Genomic DNA, 22,283 nt, shown 5'->3' on the forward strand with positions numbered 1-22,283 from the left:
GTCAGTATTCGTTCTTTGCCATCCACATTCCCTCTGACGGTAAGACTGCTTGATTTCCTTCCAATTTGCGACACAGATATCACAGGGCATTCAATAGCTGGATCTAGCTCTCTACCTCTTACTCGCTCTTGCTCATCTCCTCCAGCTTTGCGTTTATGGCCACCCACATTGTTGGAACTATTAAGACCAAGATCGCAATGACGTGCTATGTGACCGGACTTCCCGCATTTGAAGCATTTGATAACTTTTTCACTTCGCTTTTGCGATCCTTTCAGTGCCTCCAATATTGCGTCTACCCACTCTGGCCTTTCTACTTCCACACGGCGTGCTTTGAAAACTGGCTTACACAGAAGCGACGCTGTTTCCTGAATCAGAGCTTGTGACACCGTTTCTGCGAATGTTGGCTTTGGGTTTGCGTATGTAGCTCGCTTTGTTTCGACGTCCCGTATGCCATTTATAAAGCTCTGAATCTTTACCCTTTCGGTGTATTCCACGGGTGCGTCCGCATTTGCGAGATGAGCCAACCTTTCAACATCTGAAGCAAACTCCTGCAAAGTCTCATTCGCTCTTTGGTGACGGTTTTGCAACTCAATTTGGAATATCTGTTTCCTATGCTCGCTTCCATAACGTCGTTCTACAGCAGCCATCAATGCTTCATAATTGTTCCGCTCTCCTTCGGGAATCGTCTGTAGGATTTCCGCTGCTGGCCCCTTCAATGCCACGAACAGTGCAGCAACTTTATCTTCCGCATTCCAGTTGTTAGCTGCCGACGTCTTCTCAAATTGTAGCTTAAAGACCTGGAAAGGAACAGAACCGTCAAAGGATGGTGTTTTTACCTTTGGATTACTCGCTGAAACTGCTGGACGATTTAATTGTAACTGCTGAATCCGATCTTTCAAAGCATCCATCTCAGCTTCCATTTTATCTTGTCGTTCACTAAAACCCTCCAACTGCGATGATATGCGATCCTCTTGCGCTTTCAACTGCTGAGCCAACTGAGATATCATATATGTCTTCTGTTCTTCCAGTTGCGATGCCATATATGTCTTCTGTTCTTCCAGTTGAGATGACATTTGCGACGACATTTCTGAAATACGCGTTTCTTGTGATTCCATTTGTGATGACATATACGTTTTCTGTTCTTCTAGTTGAGATGACAGTTGAGATGTTATATCTGTCTTTTGCGATTCCAGTTGAGAAGCCACTGTCGATGTTTGAGCAGATATTGCAGCCAAAATCATGTTCAAGTCTGTGCTGGTAACCGTCTGCGATGTTTCGTTTTTCTCTTCAATTTTTGTTGTCTCCTCGCCATCAAGGTGAAAGACATACTCTTCCACATCAATTCCTTCTGCTTCCATTGCCTCTCGTAGCCGTGCCTGAAGTTCGAGTTTAACGCCGCTTGTATTCAATCCACGGCTCTCCAACTCCTTCTTCAGTTGCTGGATCTTTAATTCACTGAACTTTGCCATATCCTTGTTGTCTTCTGGAATTTATTCAACAATTCCTCTTCTGACACCAATTGTAACGAATTTACTTGCAAATCCTCTTATTTGCAATCCTCTGCTAAGTTCGAATCACTAAACTGTTGAATAAATAACTCCAATATTGAATGATGAAAAATGGCCTTTATTAAAGTACTTCACAATAACACTCAGACTGTGCAACGAATAGCTTGTTTAATAACCACACTGATTGATAGCTCAATGAAACTCTACTATTCAAAATAATACTGCTATTGCTCGCTAGATATCGTCTTACTCGAAACTGCTTGACAACTCAAATCAAATTGAATTACATTTTACTCGCTTGTGCCGCTTTTATAGTTTACGCTGCATACATCTAGGCTCTTCTATTTCCAGAACTTACCAACTATTTCGAGTGTTTATAGTTCTCATATAGTTTCTACTTGTTTACAATTTTCTACTTTTCAGCGTCTCTCAGATGTATGTGAGTTTGTAGTTTACAGTCTCTCGCACACACATAGGCGTATAAGTAAATGCATCTGTGTGTGATATCTCTCGGCTGCCTTATATATGTGTGGTGTTTTACTGGCTGTAAGGGCACATTTGTGCAGTAACGCAATCAGTCTTGATTTATCCGATGGGTTGTTAGATCAAATCTGTGTTAGAGTTAAATTTACTAGCAACAAATCATTAATACTTTTAGTTTCTTATATTCCTCCTGGTAGTGATATAGAAATGTATGTAAAACATTTAGAAAATGTGATTGCAATTTCAAATTCTCTAAAGTCTGGTGATGAAATTATTTTCTTAGGCGACTTTAATTTACCCAATATCTCTTGGGAAAATCATAATAAAACTTTAATACCGCATAATCTCAGCTCCAGCGTCGAAATCTATGTCGTAAGCACTTTGCTCTCTCATGGTTTCCTGCAACGTAACGGAGTTCAGAATGACAATAATAAAATCCTAGATCTAATATTTGTTACTAATAATTTAAAAGTATCATGCCATGAATGTCTATCTCCAATTTTGAATAATAGTTTTCATCATAAGGCTATTTTTCTTAGTATTATGTTTTATAGTTTCGATACCGTAAAAGATGAACCACTAGCTCGGCGTGATTACATGAGTGCCGATTATGAGTCTATAAATAATTTTTTGCACTGTTCCAATTGGGAGTTTCTGAAAAATTCCGGCTGTCCCAATACTTCTTACGAGATATTGTGTTCCATTTTTTCTGAAGCCATCTCTAATTTTGTTCCCCTAAAAAGATGCGCAGCTAAAAACAAGCCACCTTGGTTCAATCTAAGACTCTCTAACTTGAGAAATAAAAAGAATAAGGCTTTTAAGAAGTTCAAGAATAATAGTTCTGAAATCAGTCGTCTTAACTTCATTCATTTAAGAAAGGAGTATGATCATCTTCATAACTTCTTATTTAGGCACTATATGTATACCGTTGAAACGAATTTAAAGTCCAATCCGAGAGGATTTTGGAAATTCATAGATTCCAGGAGGAAAACAAATGGATTCCCAACGAACTTGGAATATGATGGCGCTATCTCTGATAATACTGTCGAGTCCTGCGACTTGTTTGCAAAGTTTTTTCAGAAAGTTTATGAGAATCATAGGATTCCTATATCGCCTACATTTCATTCCATACCTTTACCTTTTATAACCTCCTTTTCAATCGCCGAAGAGGATGTACTATCCGCTATTTCATCGCTAAAGTCCAGTTCCAAACATGACTCCGAGGGATTTGCGCCTGTATTTTTCAAGCGTTGCTGCTATACTGTAGCTAATCCCATATCCCAGCTTTTCCAGCATTGTATCAATAAGGGTACTTTCCTCGACCAGTGGAAGTTATGTCACATTGTTCATGTCTTTAAGTCTGGTGATCGTAATGATGTTTGTAATTATAGGCCTATCGTTATACAGGGGACACTGGCCAAATTGTTCGACTACATAATCCAATCAAAGTTATTTGACCATGTTCGGGATTTTATCTCTAAAGATCAACACGGCTTCTTTCCTGGAAGATCAACCTGTTCGAACTTGACCCTATTATCGAATAGTATAGTGGGTGCGTTCGGAAAGCAGGCACAACTTGATGTGATTTACACAGACTTCTCCAAAGCCTTCGATAAGGTATGTCATACCATACTTTTGGAGAAGTTACGAAGTTACGGAGTTAGTGGCATTCTCATTAATTTCTTCGCTAGTTTTCTGTCAAACAGGAAACTATTTATTAAGTTAGGGAATACAACTTCAAGACTATTTATCGACGCGTGGTCAGGTATAGCTCAGGGTACTCACTGCGGACCACTGCTATTTCTTTTATTTATTAACGACCTACCGAATTGCTTTAAATTCGCTAAGTGCCTAATGTTCGCGGATGACGTCAAACTTTTTTGTACCGTTCGTGATGCAAGTGATAGCCATAAGTTACAAGTCGATCTCAATTCACTGAATCAGTGGTGCACTTTGAATTGTCTCAAACTGAACATCAATAAATGCTGTGTTGTCACCTTCTCTAGGAAGTCTAACAACATAATATTTAGTTACAATATAGACAATTGTGCTCTAGCTAGAAGTACCAAAATGAAAGATTTGGGTGTTATTTTCGACTCAAAGCTAACATTTTCTCAACACATTGACTTAATAGTATCAAAAGCTTTTTCTATGATAGGGTTCATAAGAAGAAATTCAATGGATTTCAGAGATCCTTGCACTTTAAAAGCTCTTTACATATCTCTTGTTCGAAGCAGACTAGAGTATTGTTCTCTAATATGGTGCCCATACTATGAAACCCACTCAAACAAAATCGAAAGAGTTCAAAAAGTTTTCACGAAATTTGCTCTAAGAAAGTTACCGTGGCAAGGTAATCTTCCTTCTTATATTGGTAGACGGAAACTAATGGGCTTGCAGTCCCTATATGATAGGAGAATATACTTCTCAATACTTTTTATTTATAATGTCATTAATAATAACATACACTGTGACGACTTATCTAATTTGGTCAATTTATATGACCCGCCTCGTAACTTAAGAAATAATCGCTTATTGGTAGACACATTCCACTCTACTAATTACGCCATGAACGAGCCGATTGCTAGGAGCGTTAGATTATGCAATACCTATGCAAGCGTTATTGAGTTTAATGATAGTACAAGTATATTTAAATTAAAATTATACACTATTTTTAATTGATTAACTGCGTATTATATCTAGTCTGTAAGAATTAAATTCTGTAGACTGAACTTAAATAAATAAATAAATAAATAAATAAATAAATAAATAAATAAATAAATAAAAATAAATAAATATATGATTTGATTATTGACGTGAACATCGCTTAGCATCGCCTTAGTGATGGTATAGCTTAGGGATGCTAATATCCGTGACAATATCTATATATATAAAAAGAAGTGTACATTTTGGATGTCACTCCATAACTCGAGAACGGAAAGATTGCCATGAAATTTTTAGGAAAGATACAGGAAGGAGAGGTGATGGTTAGTTGATTTTGAAATCCCAAATCGGTTTAGCCATATGTTATATAAAAACTAGGTTCTCGAGATATAGGTCAAAACACGGACCCGGGTAACTCCAGGAAGTGTTTGTACAATATGGGTATCAAATGGAAGCTCTTTATAAGTACTTTGACACTGGGTATTTTTCGTACCCCTGGGTGACTAGGGTCTCGAGATATAGACCAAAACGTGGACCCGAGCACACCTAGAATGTGTTTATACAATATGGATATCAAATGAAAGCTATTGATGAGTGCTTTAGTACATGGTAGTTTTCATACCTTTACAATATGGATATCAAATGAAAGCTGTTGTTGGGTGCTTAAGTACAGGGTAGTTTTCATACCTATTGTGACTAGGGTCTCGAGAATAAAAAAAAAAATTTTTTTAAAGTGGGCGTGTTCGTTATCCGATTTCGCAAATTTTTATTTAGCACACATATAGTAATAGGAGTAACAGTCCTGCTAAATGTCATCATGATATCTTCGACGACTGCCCAATTACAGCTTGCACAACTTTTAAATTACCTTTTTTTAAAAGTGGGCGGTGTCACGCCCATTGTCCAAAGTTTTACTAATTTTCTATTCTGCATCATAAGGTCAATCTACCTATCGCACTTTTTCGGTTTTTCGAAATTTTCGATATCGATAAAGTGGGCGTGGTTATAGTCCGATTTCGTTCCTTTTAAATAGCGATCTGTTATGAGTCCCCAGGAATCTACATACCAAATTTCATCAAAATACCTCAAAATTTACTCAAGTTATCGTGTTAACGGACAGACGGACGGACGGACATGGCTAATTGAATTTCTTTTTTCGCCCAGATCATTTTGATATATAGTAGTCTATATCTATCTCGGTTAGTTTATGCCGTTACGGATTACCGTTATGCGAACAAAATTAATATACTCTGTGAGCTCTGCTCAGCTGAGTATAAAAAAACTTCAGTATAACTAGTGAGCATAAACTTTTTACATGTCGTATCTAATGAAATTAATCTCCTTTCTTATAACAAATACATAGCTACAGATATAGTCACAATTTCAGCAAATGCCTATTTACAATAACAGCAAATCGTAAAAGCAAACAACAATGCTAATGCTAATAATAAAAATAATTAAACCAACAATAAAGTTCATAAAAAATTAAAAAAAAATTCATTGCAACAACTTGAAGCATTAATATGAACATTTCTACATACATATGTATATTATATTTCTATGTCTGAATGTATCTGCATGTAGTTGAAAATAAGAAACTCAGCTGAAACTACATTCGAAAAACGAAAAATTTCAACTAAAAAAGCCGCAACAACACAAAATGTCGACGCAACGCACTTCGGATTGCCGTAAATTTTCACCAAATATCTTCAACAAAAGCAAATGCAGTCACTGCTTTCGTCAACGGGAGGAGCATAGCGCCGCCGCCTTGGAATGTAATCGGGTATGTCAGATGCATTTCTTCATATTCAGTATACATATATGTATCAATACTTTGGTACACTGTAGTAAAACACTATTTTATATTTTTTCTTTTACTAAGAATTACAACGGAAGAAATGAAGCTGGTGAAATCAACAAATCAGCCCTCAAATTCCAACCTCCGCTAACACCATCGTCAAAAATATATGAGACAGTATCAAATGCGCACAAAAGTATGCAACGTATAGTACCATATGGTCACAAGGAATAACATCCTTATACCCATACTTTTACGTAGGTTATTCCTTATGACAACATGATACTAAATGTTGCATGCTCCTCTGCGCACTTGATACTGTTTTAGAGATATATGGCGGTGGAACTTTAGCGTTAGCGAATGTTGGAACTCGGGGGAAGCTTTCGCTTACGCTGAAGCTCCATTGCCTAAAATCTCTAAAACAATATCAAGTACACAGGAAAGTGTGTAGTCACAAAGAGTAAGGATCCGGTTACACAGCCACCGATAAACCGAAAAATTCCAATCAGCTGATGAAATCGGCCGGGCTGGTGTTAAAATTGCAACCGATTATCGGCCGGCAGCTTTTTATACCCAGCTGTACTTTTACACGGGGTATTATAACTTTGATTGGATAACGGTTGGTTGTACAAGTATAAAGGAATCGAGAAAATACAGACTTCCAAATATGAAAATCATCAGTATCGAAAAAAATTGTTTGAGCCATGTCCGTCCATCCGTCTGTCCGTTAACACGATAAATTGAATAAATATTGAGATATCTTCACCAAATTTGATAAACGAGCTTATCTGGACCCAGAATAGACTACCGTTGAAAACAAGCGAAATCGGATGATAACCACGCCCACTTTTTATATATATAACATTTTGGAAAACACAAAAAACCTGATTATTTAGTAAATAATACACCTAGAATGTTGAAATTTGACGTGTGGACTGATATTGAGACTCTTGATAAAAATGTGAAAAAAATTGTTTAAAATGGGCGTGGCACCGCCCACTTGTGATAAAATAAATTTTACAAATATTATTAATCATAAATCAAAAATCGTTAAACCTATCGTAACAAAATTCGGCAGAGAGGTTGCCTTTACTGTAAGGAATGCTATGAAGAAAAATTAACTATATCGGTTAAGGACCACGCCCACTTTTATATAAAAGATTTTTAAAAGGGTCGTGGACGAATAAAATAAGCTATATCTTTGCAAAAAATAGTTTTATATCAATGGTATTTCATTTCCCAAGTGGATTTATAACAATAAATACGAAAAACTTCCAATTTAAAAAAATAGGCGTGGCACCGCCGCTTTTATGACTAAGCAATGAAAGTTGAAATGTACACACGCTCATATAAATACATGTGTTTATTTTTATCGGACGATTACGACCGGCATCGGGCGATCAAAATGGGTGGCTGTGTAAGCGTACTCTAACAGCCAAACCCTTGTAATTTTACATAGGACTTAAGCGGTTATTCATTATAACCACATGGTACCAAATGTCATTTCAACAGAAGAAAAAATATTGGTATCAAGTTGCCAATATTCCGTGAAAGTAACAGACTCTCAATAAATCTAACTTATTTTTCTGTTGAAAGAACTGATTTCATTGGTCGTTTTATCAGCGAACGGTTGCCAATATTATGCAAATGCATCAGCTAATTGTAAAGAGAAACTTACGCTCACGGCGCTCTTTACATTTTTCTTAGGACTATCTTGCCACAGAAATCTTTATCATACAAACAGCCACTGTTATTGTAATCTTGAAGGAAATCTGTTATTTTAACAGTTTTCATTCGTATTTTTAGGGTGACGTCAGAGCTAGGCGGCCAACGTGTTGTGATGGTAGCGTACTGCGGCTACCACACAGAAAATGCTGGGATCAAGGCCGGGAAAAACCAACATCAAGCTCTTTAAAAAAAAGTTTTTTATTTGTATTTGTTTTTCTGTTTTTTAAAAAGAGCTATGGCTTACATTTGATGAAAGTTTTTTTTGTTGATTTGACTGTTAAAACGTTTAGGTCATAATCAACAATTTTTTACGAAGTTGATTCAACAGCTATTTGCGATGGCATAAAAATACACAAAAATATCGGTTGAATTGCCTAATCTTCCACGCTAACACGAGTCGTGTCAGTGTTCAATGGGAATATGAAAAGTGCTAGTCTTCCATTAGATCGACGATATATACACCATGCACATGCAGCTATCTATTTATAAATAGTTCTTATGTGACTATACATACAATAGTTCTTATGTGAATATACATACTTAGCTACATACAAAATATGTAGTAAAATAGTGTTGCCTCAGGAAGCGCATATTCTTAGCACGCCTGCATTTAAACATTCCATACTGCGCATTTAAAAATAGAAACTTAATATTTACATAAGCATAGAAATTTACCAAGTGCCGAAAAAGCCGACAAAACATTAGGGGGACTCATGAAAGCATATAAACTTATAAGGTGTAAAATTCTATCCATTTACACACGCGGTTATATGAACGCACCTAGTAATACTCTTGATAAACTTGATTGTTTATCATCTGTATTATTGTGAAACAAAAATTTTTTGATTGTTATACAAACTAAAAAATGCCAAGATTAAGTGAAAAATCAAAACTAAAACGCCTTTACTTGCTGATGTTGGAGATTTCTGATGAAAATGCCTGCTGTAATGTCTGCAAAGTTGCATTCCTTTGAGTTTACCGCGTTTACACAATGAAATGTGCGCGTAAATTTATACAAATTGTGTAAATGATGTTTCATACAAAATTTGACAGCTCGTTTACGCACTAGATAAATTTATACGTTTACACACTTTATAAGGCATTTATACGGTTACATGAGTCCCCCTATTATTAACATACTTACATATGCATATACAAATTATATATGCACTATACTGTATTTACATTTATTTGAATACGTATGAGAGGTACATAAGTCACATAATCTAAAAGGAAAGACAAAACTTTGTAAATATGTGTGTATGTGTGCGGATAAACAGGGCCAGATTAAGCAAATCAGGCTCATTTCTTTCTAAATTTCGAAAAGAAATATTTTTGGCATTGATGCACCCTGTTAAAACTCCACTACGCAAGTGGTTCTTCAGATAAGAGAACGTGTTGTGGTTGCTGTACAGCGCTTCGCCCCATCCTATAGGTGCAATCTCTCGAACACAAAGTGGCATCAATATGCGCTAACCGGAGTTATATTTATCTTGTTTAGTAAGAGAATTTCGGCGGCCGCCGTGGTGTGGTGTGGTTCGATTCCCGAGCATAGCAATATCAAAAATTCAGAAACAAGTATTTTCGATTAGATAAAAGTCTTTCTAAGCGGGATCGCCCCTCGGCAGTGATTTGGCAAACACTTCGGGAATATTTCTGCCATGAAAAGCTTCTCAGTGAAAGCTCATCCCCCTTGCAAATGCCGTTCGTGGTCGTTGTAATGTATGTAGGTCCCGTCCCGTCATTTTGTAGGAAAATTTTAAAAGAAGGAGCACGTCGCAAATTTGAATAGAAGCTCGGCCTAAAATCTCTTTGGACGTTATCGCGCCTTGCATTTATTTTTTTTTTATAATATGAGAATTTCGTCATAACTTCTAATAGATACGATAGTACCTGCCAAATTTGGATAAGTGCTCAAAACACATCGGATCTAATTACGTAAATCACTGGCCAAACAATGCTACAATAGCAATGTTAGAACTAATACGTCACATAAGTGTACACAAAATGCAATCTACTTTGGTGAGGTCTTTTTTAAAATTCTATTTCAAACCTCTTCCTAACAATCATCGATTGACATCAACTATAAATAGGCAATCGCTTCACCATATCAACCATTTATCACCAGTTTAACACAATTTTGAAATGTGATCAACCTTTTCTTCGACCTTCAAAGAGGACTCAAAAAAAAAATTCAGAATAGCTTAGAACAGGCATCGATATAATTTCCCCTTAGTAGGTAATTCTAAGAGAAAACTTTATTGCGTACTTATACTTATACTGTATAACTTATAATAGGTTATGCATCAAAATCAAAAGTAAACTCTTCTCGGAGAGTGAAATTTGTATAAAGGCTCCCCGCGGCACCAGTTTTTATCAGCAATGGTGAGTCGCGCAAGAGGTACACGCGTCTTTAGTTTACTGCCTTTGAGTAATGCACCTTATTCCGAATGGGATGCCCATGATATTTGGTCACGACCAGCATGCCCACCGCGAATATATTCTAAACTTCTAACCCGCAAGACAAAATCATTCTGTACAGTTGGAGGCTTGATTGATTTATGCATGCTTAAACAATTTAAGACACAAAGCTGTATTTTAGTGTGGCATTTCGGTATATCACTATGCTGCTACTAAATAAATTCACAACAACACATAAAAGCAAGCAGCCACACATATGTACATATAAACATCAAAGCAAGCAGCCACACATATGTGCATGTAAACATCTAAGCAAGCCCTCACACAAACATACATGTAAACAGCGAAGGGAATATTTCACATACATACATATAGTAAGCAGCGACGAACAGACGTTATCACTATCCCACATATACACGCATATATGTAACTAGAAGACAAAAGTGCATACCATACACATAAAAAGAGAGAAATAAATAAGGAACTATTCGTGAAAATTCTAGACCTTAGGAGAAATAACCGAGTGATAACCGAGAGATAACCGAGTGTATAAAAGCAGCGCAAGCTGAGGAATAAGGAGTCAGTTTTGATTTTAGCACGCTGCGGTGAGATACGCGAGTGGATTGGTTGTGAAGTACTACTGGGAAAGTGGTGTTGTCAATGAGGAACATTTTGCTATACTGAATATTTGAGTTATTAAATCGACAGTGCAGAGATTCGAACTACAACAAAAGGTGCGAAATAATGAGGAATTCCTAAATTCGTAGCAATATATTAGAGTCATTTTAAAGCGCATAAAATTTTCCTAAATATATAAGGTCTACTCACTTTACCATGATTATCAATTTATCTGTATAAAAATTATTTTTGTCTTGTTTTTGTTTTCGTAATAGAGTAAAAAAAGAATACAAGTTTTGTGGATTTGCCCATATAAAACTAACGTTCATATATACCATATCACTGACTGACAAAAGAACGGTGAAGCACATATGAACCATGGCCCAAGTTTCCTAAACTTACAAAAAACTATTACTAAAGTCGCCGCTTTATTGATATTATCCAACACGCAGTTTACCGAATTACGGATCAATTCAACCGATATTTCTGTCAACTTTCATACGTTTTTTCTAAATTTTTGGTGTTGCTTTATTCAGTCTTTGATTCCAGAATTTTCGGTACGGAAGGCGTAGCACGCTACCATCACACCACGTTGGCCGCTTAGCTCCGGTGTTTTAACTAAAAATTATTAAAGTCGTCCTTAAAATACCAATGGAAACTAGTAAAATATAACAGTGGCTGTTGTTATTACAGGGATTTCTGTGACAGAATAGTCATAAGAGCTAACTAGTGAGCGCCGTGAGCGTAAAATTAGCGGATGCATATGCATAGTATTGAGAGTTGTTCGCTGTTGAAATGACCATTAAAACCAGTTTTCTTAACTGAAAAATAAGTAAGATTTATTGAGAATCTGTAATTTTCACAGCATATTTAAATTTCCAAAATCTTTCATAACTTCCGTACTATTGGCTTGGGGCCCCGTAGGCAGTTGGCTAGTAGCGCTAATCCAGCTCAGTACAAATATAATTTTTTAATGAAAACAAAGTCACAAAAGTCACCGTTCTGTGTGCAACACGCGATCTGCTTTGCTGGCACAGCATAAATAATTAGCTGACATTCTGTCGCTTTGTTATTCTAATCAAATTTCGTTACTATTTTTTATTTGTGTTTCTTATGTTTGCTTTTCCGTGTTTAATTTCAATTTACCTTAACTTTACTTTAATATTATGATATTTGTTGCTTTGTTGGCATAATTTAAAGCTTTCAAACTTTGCATTTATCAGCTGGTTTATAACTAGTTTTTTTTTTAGAAAGCGATATGTATCATTATTTACATTTTTGAAGCAAATTGTCGCGCGATGTTTTAGGATGCCTGCTTCTGATATCACATGGTTAAATCATTTTTGGCTTTCTTTCATTTTACAAATGTATAGGAAAGCAAAGTAAGTTTTCGCTGGTTGTGTTGAAAGAAGCATTTGAAATTTTCTTATAGTTTTTCTCATCATAATTTTTTTTTTATTTTATTCATTTCAAATTATTAAATTTCAATACATTTCAGTTCATATAAAAATTCGAGTTAGTGTTTTGAAGCCCCATACAAAGTCGTTTTCGTATTTTTTTAATTTCAGTACGAAATTGTAATCGATTTTGGAGTAACTTCCCGTAGAGATAGACTAGATAGATCCATTGGTGTATTGTGCCCTTGTCTCCCTCGCACACCTTATCCAAGCCCATTTCCCTGATGAAGCTTTGTAGTTCCCTTGGCTCGAGGGGTTTTATGTGCGAGTGCTTTGACCATGGCGAGCCCAAAAAGAGGATATGTTCTGCCGTCTCCGCTGAATGATCACAGAATCGACAGGTGTCACTCGATTTAAGTTCAATTTACTTATGTGGCTATTGACTGTGCAATATCCTGTAAGTATAGCTGTTGGTATTCTAAGGTTACTTTTTGTAAGACCTATGATTGCCCTATAGCGATTTGTGCTATATCCGCCTAACAGTGGCTTAAATTGTTTTAAGCCTGGTGCATTGCGCCAGTTCTATTCTCTCTTCTTCCTCTCTTTTAGCAATAAATGGATCAGGCCCAATAGGTCGTGCAGTCGTTGCCTCTCTCGCCAGACTGTGCGCCTACTAATTACCCTCCACTCCCATGTGGTTTAGCTTTTCCATGCACTCCAAGACTAGTGCTGATTTTATTATATTATAAGCTTTTATTTAGTTTCACTTTTGTTGTCTGTAATGGAATCTTGCAAGTTAAATTTGATACACTTCCCGGTGTCCGGTTGAGCTGAAATTTTGCACACATGTATAACTCCGATGACAATGCAATATTACTTTGTTAGAATTCGATAAGTTAATCGATAACACAGTTATCGGTAAAGATTTGTATTTACTTTGGCATAACAGCCTAAGTCCCATACAAACCCGCCGGTACCTATCCGTGGATTGTGATATTTGGACGTGGTGAATCACGCGTGTCACGCGTGGTGAATCTCAACGCTTGAGAAAAGCGGAGACACAACCCTCTGTTGTATTTCTGTGTATAACCAACATAGCTGAATTTTTAAGGCTGTTTAACTCTGTAATCTTTTCTGTAATTTATTTTGCTTTTGGAAAAATTACCTATTTGAAAAAAGATGACTGAAAAATATTAGCATAACAGCTTAAGCTAAATCAAGAATGGAAAATCTTGGAAAATTTTAGCAGATGTGGCAATTTCGCGCGTCCGTTGAACGAAATATTGACAATCTGCTGATCATCGCTAGGAAATTAACGACATTCCATCAACTACTTTAGAAATACTACTGTTATTATTTGGCCGCTCAAACACACACATATTAATTGTGCATTAAATCTAAAATATACAAATACACCATAATAATTTACACGGCCAAAGCCATAATAATTTACCCTACTAAAAATTAAAAAAAAAAATGCATATTTAAATTAAATTTAAGAAAAAGGCTTTTCTAAGAACAAGCTTCTATTACTTGTTAATAAAACGAACTAAAAAGTAAAAAATAAAATTAAAAAAAAAAAACTTTTTTAAAAATAAGCTTTTATTGTTTTGGCTAATAAAATTAACTAAAAAGTAAACAATAAATTGACTCTAAAGAAATATAACACTTTATAAGTTCATTGTAAGCTTAAACGATAATTAGGCTTTATCGTCTGCGACAAAAAAATTCTATATCGTACATAATTATATATTTTTAACATTAAAACTTTACACCTAAATTATTAAAGCTTACAGTTTATATCACAGTCCTAATTGTTCTAATAAAAGCGTGTTACATTGAGATAGCAAGAAAATGAGATCCTAAATGTTCTTAATTATACCATCAAAATTTAACACGTTTTTTATTAGAACAATTTGGACTGTGATATAAACTGTAAGATTTAATAACTTAGGTGTAAAGTTTCAATGTTAAAAATATATAATTATGTACAATATAGAATTTTTTTGTCGCAGACGAAAAAGCCTAATTATCGTGTAAGCTTACAATGAACTTATAAAGTGTTATATTTCTTTAGAGTCAATTTATTGTTTACTTTTTAGTTAATTTTATTAGCCAAAATAATAAAAGCTTATTTTTAAAAAAGTTTTTTTTCTTTAATTTTTTCGAACAGCTTGACTGTCCCTGAGTATGGCGATAGTTTCGTTGATATATCCGCGCTGAAAGTTCAGCTCAGCAAACGGATTTATGGTGTATACTTTCGCTTGAAATATGCTCGTGTACTCTCACAGAGGCACTGATATTTTGGCTCTGGGTCCAAAGACACCAGCTCCAATCCCCTTTGGAGTTTTCGAGCCATTTGTACATCATATGATCTTGTCTAGGCGTAGGATGCTCTCGGGCGTAGCTACATTCCTCGATATCTTGTCTTCCAATTCAACTTTACATAAAAAATAAAATAAATGTAAGGCCTTCTTCTTCCAATTTGCGACGTGCTCCTCTTGACTTTCCCTACAAATTGCCGGACGGGACCTATTTGTTTTATGCCGACTCCGAACGGCATCTGCAAGGCATATGAGTTTTCACTGAGATCTTTTCATGGCAGAAATACACTCGGAGCGCTTGCCAAACACTGCCGAGGGGCGACCCCGCTTAGAAAAATTTTCTTCTAATTGAAAACCCTTATTTCTAAAATTTTGATGTTGCTTTGCCCGGGGTGCGAACCCAGGGCATACGGTGTGGTAGGCGGAGCACGCTACCATCACACCACGGTGGCCGCAAACTTAACATATTTCCTGAAATATTACCTTCTTGAGAATATTATCTCTTGGGAGTTGTGAGATTTGGATCTGCTCTTTTAGTTCCTCTATGTTTCGGGATGAAATGACTTTTCCATTGCCCGTGCCGACCTTTGCAATGCTCAGGAGGGTTCGCTTGGCTGACTGCTCTTTCGTTATGTGTAGGGGGGTTAGATTGAGTATAGCCTCTAGCGCTGTTGTGGGCATGTACGCATAGCCCCCGTGTTGCATACACAAACCAGTCGTTGGAGTTTTGTCTGCGTTTGCCACGTTGCCAATCGAGCTTTTCTGGATGTCATGCTGTCGAGCCATAGGTTATTGTCGGTTTTAATTTTATGGTATACATCCCTCTCAGGAAATGAGGGCTACAGCCCTATGCTTTGCCTGCTAGACGTTTGCATACCATTATGGCATTCATGCTGTCTCTATAATAACATAGAGTGCTCTCGCATTTACTCCTTGCAATGATTACTATATCATCAGCGTTACCTTGGCGTATGATATCTTTGCCTGAGTTAATCCACTTCTAGACGAAGGGGCAACAGAACTCCTCCTTGAGGACATACCCTCGTGGCATTGACCTGAACAGCGCTTTTTACCACCACGGTATCAGCGAGCTAGAGTAGTAAAACTTGAAATTAATCTTGCTCTCAGTTTTTAAGAGACTTGCCATTGAGCTTCAAACTTGATACTTCACACATAGTGAAGAAGATTCTTGTCGGGTTAGGAGGCGTATGAGGCGACTAAGATCCACGTACCTAGAAGGATCGCTGGCATATCACATTTTCCAGAGATGGTTGGGCTAGTACCTCAATAGTGTTAATTTCCGGAACGTGCCCGATCAATATCCGGAAAAGGGCCTATACCAACTATAATATTCCGTAAAGCCTTAGAAGACTGTCTGTCGCTACAAGAAGAAGCACCGATACACTTTACAGCTTTTTTGTTAAGGACACCAGTACAGTTTGTCAAATTTAAATTGATTAAAAAAAATATATATGTACATATATACATATATACATTTTTTCTCAATATCATTTTTTGTTATGATGCAAAGTACTGGAATAACAAACTTTACTCTCGCGGGCATTACGGACCGCGCACTTAAGGCTTTTAAGAAATTACTATAGATCAATCACATGTCCATTCAAAGAATTTATGGAAACAGTTTTTATTCAAGTTTCCAACATGAACAATTTATCGCCTAAAACCTTTTTTGGTGCCAAACTAGTTGTGCAAAACAATTAAGCTGCAAAGTACTTTAAACACGTAAGAAATATGTCAAAACTCAACTTTGCGATATAATTTATGGCAAGCGATAAATTTTGTACAAGAACTCTTTGCTCATTCAGATAATTAGAAGCAGAAGAAGATAAATTTGCACATGCCAGGGGTGCTGTGATAGATTTTTACGTGTTTAAATGAGTTTCCCCAAAAGCAAAATATGTCGAAGGGTTACAGCGAATGTAAAATTTGAGAAAATCTCGATTGCGAATGCGGATGCAGATACGATTACCATGTTTTACGAGATTTGTTGAAATTTGCACTTCTATCAATTTATTTGCAACGTTTTTCATTATAATATGACGAATATTACCAATTCCGGCACATCACTATGCCGGTAGTAAATAAATGCTGCACATATCACAGCAGAGTTAGCAGATGTAAAGCCAGCCACACATTCACGTAAACAGCGCCTAAGGGTGCAGACGACACTATGAACAGATGTATACAGCAATAAAGAGCGCATATAATATAACATAAACTACAGAGGTATATGCATGTGCCAAAGCCAATATAAGACACAGAAACGAGAAATAAATAAGCAACTATTCGAGAAGGCTGTCCGGAAAAGTCTACACCCTTGAAGCAAATAATGACGAGCCAACAGAGAGTATAAAAGCAAGTCAATCAGGATTGTAAAACGTCGTAAGTGAAGTACACGAATAATTTCAATAGTGAAGTTCTACTACAGTAGTGCTGCAAATAAAGATTTGAGTTTATGTATTCTACAGCTCAGCGCTTTGAACGATAATCGAAGGCGAAAAAATAATAAAGATTTCCTGAAACTCGCAACATTAATAAATAAATAAATGAATGACGCGATATACCTCCAAAGAGATTTAGGCCGAGCTTCTCTTCCAGTTTTCGTCGTGGTACTTTTTATTTCTTCCTACAAATTGGAGAGACTAGACCAACATATTTTATGCCGACTCCGAACGCTATCTGCGAGCAGATGAATTTTCGCTGAGAAACTTTTCATGCAAAAAAGCACTCGGAGTGTTTGCAAACTGCAAACTACCGACCGGCTTTGATTTTTTTCTCGTTGATAAAACCTTTTCCAAAGATTTTGATGCTGCTTTTTCCGTGCCCTGAACCCAGGACCTTTGGTGTTGTGGGTGAACAAGCTGCATTTCGTAGATCGCTACACTCCAATCGTCCGAGCTATTTTGGCGCGCTGTGTTAATAACCGTCGATACATAAATATTTATGGGTATGCTCAAATTAAAATGAATGTGAAAGCTTCATATTGACGAATGCGAATATTCGCGGCATCCCTAGTACGTATTAATCAATTGCCAGTGTTTCAGGTTATAAAGCTATCAAAGAGTTGCTTTTTCATATTGATTGGCATTTCACTGTCAGATCGGTCTTTTATTCATGTATTTATTTCTTGAGTAATAAAAAATTGGCACTTATGTAAATAAACGCTACAAAATTAAAAGACTTTGTACCTAAGAGATGAAGAAACAAGTTAAATGGGGTTACATTACACAATCACAATCAGAACTGGTACGGGATTTCTTCTTAAGTCTCCGGAACATCATCTACAAAGTGAGGAGAGAATGCTCACCATAAAGGAGATAAATGCTCAACAAACAAAGTCTGCTGAATACCCAGAAACCTAGGAATCCCAACAGGTATCTGATTAAAGAGGCCCCATCTCCCAAAAGCTTAAAAAATCATCTCCGTTAGCACTATTAACAAATTCGTCTCTAAAGAGTTTAGTCGTATCAAGAAAAGGACCATGAAGACCCTCATACACATCCACAAAGAGTCCTCGCATCACTATGCCAGACATTGGCCGGTGAATCCCGTTCTTAAAGACAAACGCACGTCACTCTAGCTCAGCCTCTATCTGCATACTGTAATAAGTTAAACTCTTACTTGTCCAAAATCAACTCCGACATCTTTTCAATTGAATGTGGAACTAACGCCTCTAATACTCTTATCTTTGTTGAAACAGCAAATATCCTCCTACAGAGATTATTGATGAAAATTTGTGAGTGGTTACACCTATTGGATGGGACAAAGCACTGCCACAACAACAACTTTGTACATAAGTTTAATGAAACTGGTTACCTTACTAATAATAATAGCAAAAATAATTTGAAGCAATATTCCTCCGAGAAGATTCAGACCGAGTTCCGTTTCCCCTTTTTCTACAAGTTGGCGGGATCTACATGTTCTACGACGACTATGAACGACCTCTACAAATCAGATGAGTTTTTGTCGAGTATCTTTTCATACACTCTTAGTATTTAGCAAGCCATGCATTTTCGAGGTTGCTTAGGGGTAGACTGTCGTAGCAGATTCTAGCACGAAAAGAAACCAGACTACCAGCTACCAAAATACGCGCATGCCTTTGTGTAGCGAAGAAAGTGCGCATAGGAACGTAACGAAAGTTCCGCTGCAAAAAGAGGCTAATAATAATTTCTCTAAACGGCTTTTGAGAGTAAGCTTCAACTTAACCATGTAACTGATTAGGAAGACTTTTCGGAGCCGCTTTGGAAGTTAAGCTTGCTGCCTATTGTGATATCTTGTTTAGCAGACTGGCGTTGTTGAGAGAAGCAAGCGGCTTTGGCTGATAAGAATGATGCCCAGAAAATCAGAAAGTCCGGTGGGTTGTGGAAGTTTTAAAAACAAGAATCCACTACACTTAAACCCAGCAGTACTGCACTGGGCCTGGCAATACCCTATGTTATAAATAATAAAAGCATCGGGAAATGATGGAAGCCCCTAAAAGGTGTTCAAACACGGAAGCGAAGAGCTCGTAAAGAGTATGCACCAAGTTTTATAAAAAATATTGACACACAAATGCACCCGTAAGAACTTGAGAGCGACTAACCCATACGCAAGGCGATTCCCAAACTATGTAAATTTTGCTTAGAAACGTATATAAGGCTTTATCTCGTGTTTACTAAGCAAATTTGGAGTTCACCGTCGACAAGCCGATTCTACTATAGAATTTCCTAGCAGCGTTCTACAGCGCTGACAACACCAGCAGAGTTAAGATTTCTCTTGACCTTTCGAAACCAAACATGGCCGGCGTAGACAATCCTAGCGGCAGAACTAAATAGCACCGGTACAGTCTATTCTATAAGCTTGCGATTTCTGGCTTCGCTGACCTAGATAAAGATGCGATTAAAATTGTATCTGCATTGAACTGGAAGTAGACGATTCATGGACCTGAATGGGCTGTTGAAAAAGAAATTCCTCTCTCGAAAAATTTAGACGAAGCTTTATAAGGCTCTCGACATACAACCGACGTTGGCAGCAACAGAAGGAAACCGCATAGAGTTAAGAAAACTAAGTGGGGGTGATTTGACCGCCATTCATATCTCCAATCAATATGAGTTTCTGCTTCTAAGGAATGATTGGCGTGGTTTTTTAACGGCCTATGCAGTTAAGCGCCAAATAATATGAATGATGGTGCTTTCCACCAAACCGCGTCAGTCGCATTAATTATGCTTAAGTATCCGTGGTTAACTAAAGACAGCTATGTACATTACCATTTATGAACCGATATCGCGCCATCGATTTTTCAATAGGATTTGGGCTCAGGAAAAAAGTTCATGAAAAAAAACCATAAAAATCAAAAACCAAAAGAAAAAAACAAAAAAAAATTCTTGCAGGCTCCAAAATTATTTTTTTGGGTATGGGTAGTCAAAATTTTTTTCCTGAGCCCAAGTCCTATCGAAAAATCGATGGCGCGATATTGGTTAACTTTCGTCCATACAAATCGACCCGGGTTAATGTACATACTGCGATGAAATAGTTATGTAATAAACACGTTTTAAGGTCAGCAATCCCTTTAAATGCCAGAAGTTTATCAATATATTTTTATTAAATCGAATTTCATTATTAGAAATTAGAAACATCATCTACAGCATTACATTCTACTTCTTTTAGCCAAGCCTTTATGTGTTGCCCCAAATGAAATGATTATACCGTGAAGCATTTTGTGAAAGTACGGGATAAAGTCATTGATCGCATCAACTGTTATTTTTCTTTAAAAAGAATAAAAATGAACATAAAACAGCAGTCTATTAAAAACAAATGTGAAAAGATTTTTATGAAGGAAAAATAAAATCAGTGGAAACTTTATAAGTTTACAGTACTTTACGAGATATTTCTTTCTTCTCGTGCTATGGCATTTGCAATATAACAACAATTAGTTGCACCAATCAATGCTGTGCATTGAACCCAAACGCGAAACCGCACGAATGATTCACCACCAACAACAAAAACACTAACAACAAGAAAATCAATGGCTGCAACTGAAGTGATGTGCACCCTGCGCAAAACAAACTTAAACACTATCGAACAGATACCATCTATATGTATAGTATTGCATATGACATAAACAGTGAGCGTTGTAAGTAAAGGAACCATGAAATATGTTTAAAAAAATGATATATGTAGCTTGCGAGTCCGCAATTTTCGTGTTTCAGTTCTTTGGCCGAGCTGTTCTGTCAATCGAGAAAGCACCCCTAGGTTTCCCTGGATTAAAAAATCCAAAAACTGGATAGAGGCATCTGCCTTTACACCAGTATGAAGTAAGAATGTTGAAGATTTCGAGTTTAAAACTCAGCTCTCGAAAAGTTAGCTGACGAAGAAGTGAAACTCTGAAATATGTCCTAGTAACCATCGCCTGGGCATCTGGAATCTGGCTAACTGCCAATGCGGAAAAAACCGATCTGTTATTATTTACAAGGAAATATAAAGTCCCTAATTGGACTAAGCCTAAGCTTGGAGGTGTAATTCTGCAAGAAAAATATAGCACAAAATATCTTGGATCATACTAGATAGTAAGTTGTCGTAGAAATTCCATGTGGAAGAGAGAGCGAGGAAAGCCTCCGCAGTATTGTATGCCCTATCAGCCAGACTTTCTCATTGGATATTTACGGCAATTGTCAAACCCATACTTTACTATGCGGTCCTAGTTTGGTGGACAGCCACACAAAAAGTACGTAAACCTAAAAACTAGAGGGGGTATGCAGATTATCAATGATTATAATAACGGAATCCCTAAAATCTACACCGATAGCAGCATTGCATGCCATTTTACACATCCCGCCTGCAGATTCTATGGCAAAAAATATCGTGTTAGCCACTGCAACCGTGTGGTTTCACAATGCGCCTATAAAGGCCGAAGTGTGCCGCTCCAATGTGGATGATAGCCACTTGAACCTAACCTAACCTAACTGCAACAAGGCCTAAGGCCTCGGGGCCGCTTGAATGCAGGCCGTATGGCCATATCAACATGACGCCATCTAATATAGGGCAAACGGAATATATGGCCCAGTGTCTGAGCTTCGAAAGAGATCTTGGAGCCACAATTGAGCCGGGGGTTGGCACCAGGATGCAGAAATGGCAGAAAATAGTATAAATTTAAGGGTTTACTGTTTACGGCGTCGATCCAGAATTAAGTAGATCCCACAGGCTGCTAGATTATTACAGCGTCTATTAAGTAAATTAAAGCCTGAATAAAGCAGCAGAAGCTCTAGGGGAAACGTGTTTAATCTGCAGTTGCGTCAATATATATATAGAAGAAAACAGTACTTAAGGCTCACGATAGGCATACTAA

The 22,283-nt window shown here is 37.0% G+C and overlaps 1 protein-coding gene across 12 annotated transcripts in view; it reads left to right on the plus strand.

The window, feature by feature from the left end:
- The window catches only part of osp (outspread), a 418,306-nt gene that overhangs the window by 18,981 nt on the left and 377,042 nt on the right, over positions 1 to 22,283 (plus strand). For 7 of the 12 annotated variants that reach the window (XM_067765574.1, XM_067765584.1, XM_067765575.1 and 4 more), the window contains exon 2: positions 6,016 to 6,435. In XM_067765574.1, the coding sequence (XP_067621675.1) occupies positions 6,313 to 6,435 (123 nt within the window). In that variant the 5' untranslated portion in view covers positions 6,016 to 6,312. The remainder of the gene's footprint in view (positions 1 to 6,015; positions 6,436 to 22,283) is intronic. The other 5 variants (XM_067765576.1, XM_067765577.1, XM_067765580.1 and 2 more) reach the window with 2 other exon arrangements.

Source organism: Eurosta solidaginis, chromosome 2 (genome assembly GCF_040869045.1).
Source record: "Eurosta solidaginis isolate ZX-2024a chromosome 2, ASM4086904v1, whole genome shotgun sequence".
Classification (NCBI taxonomy): domain Eukaryota; kingdom Metazoa; phylum Arthropoda; class Insecta; order Diptera; family Tephritidae; genus Eurosta; species Eurosta solidaginis.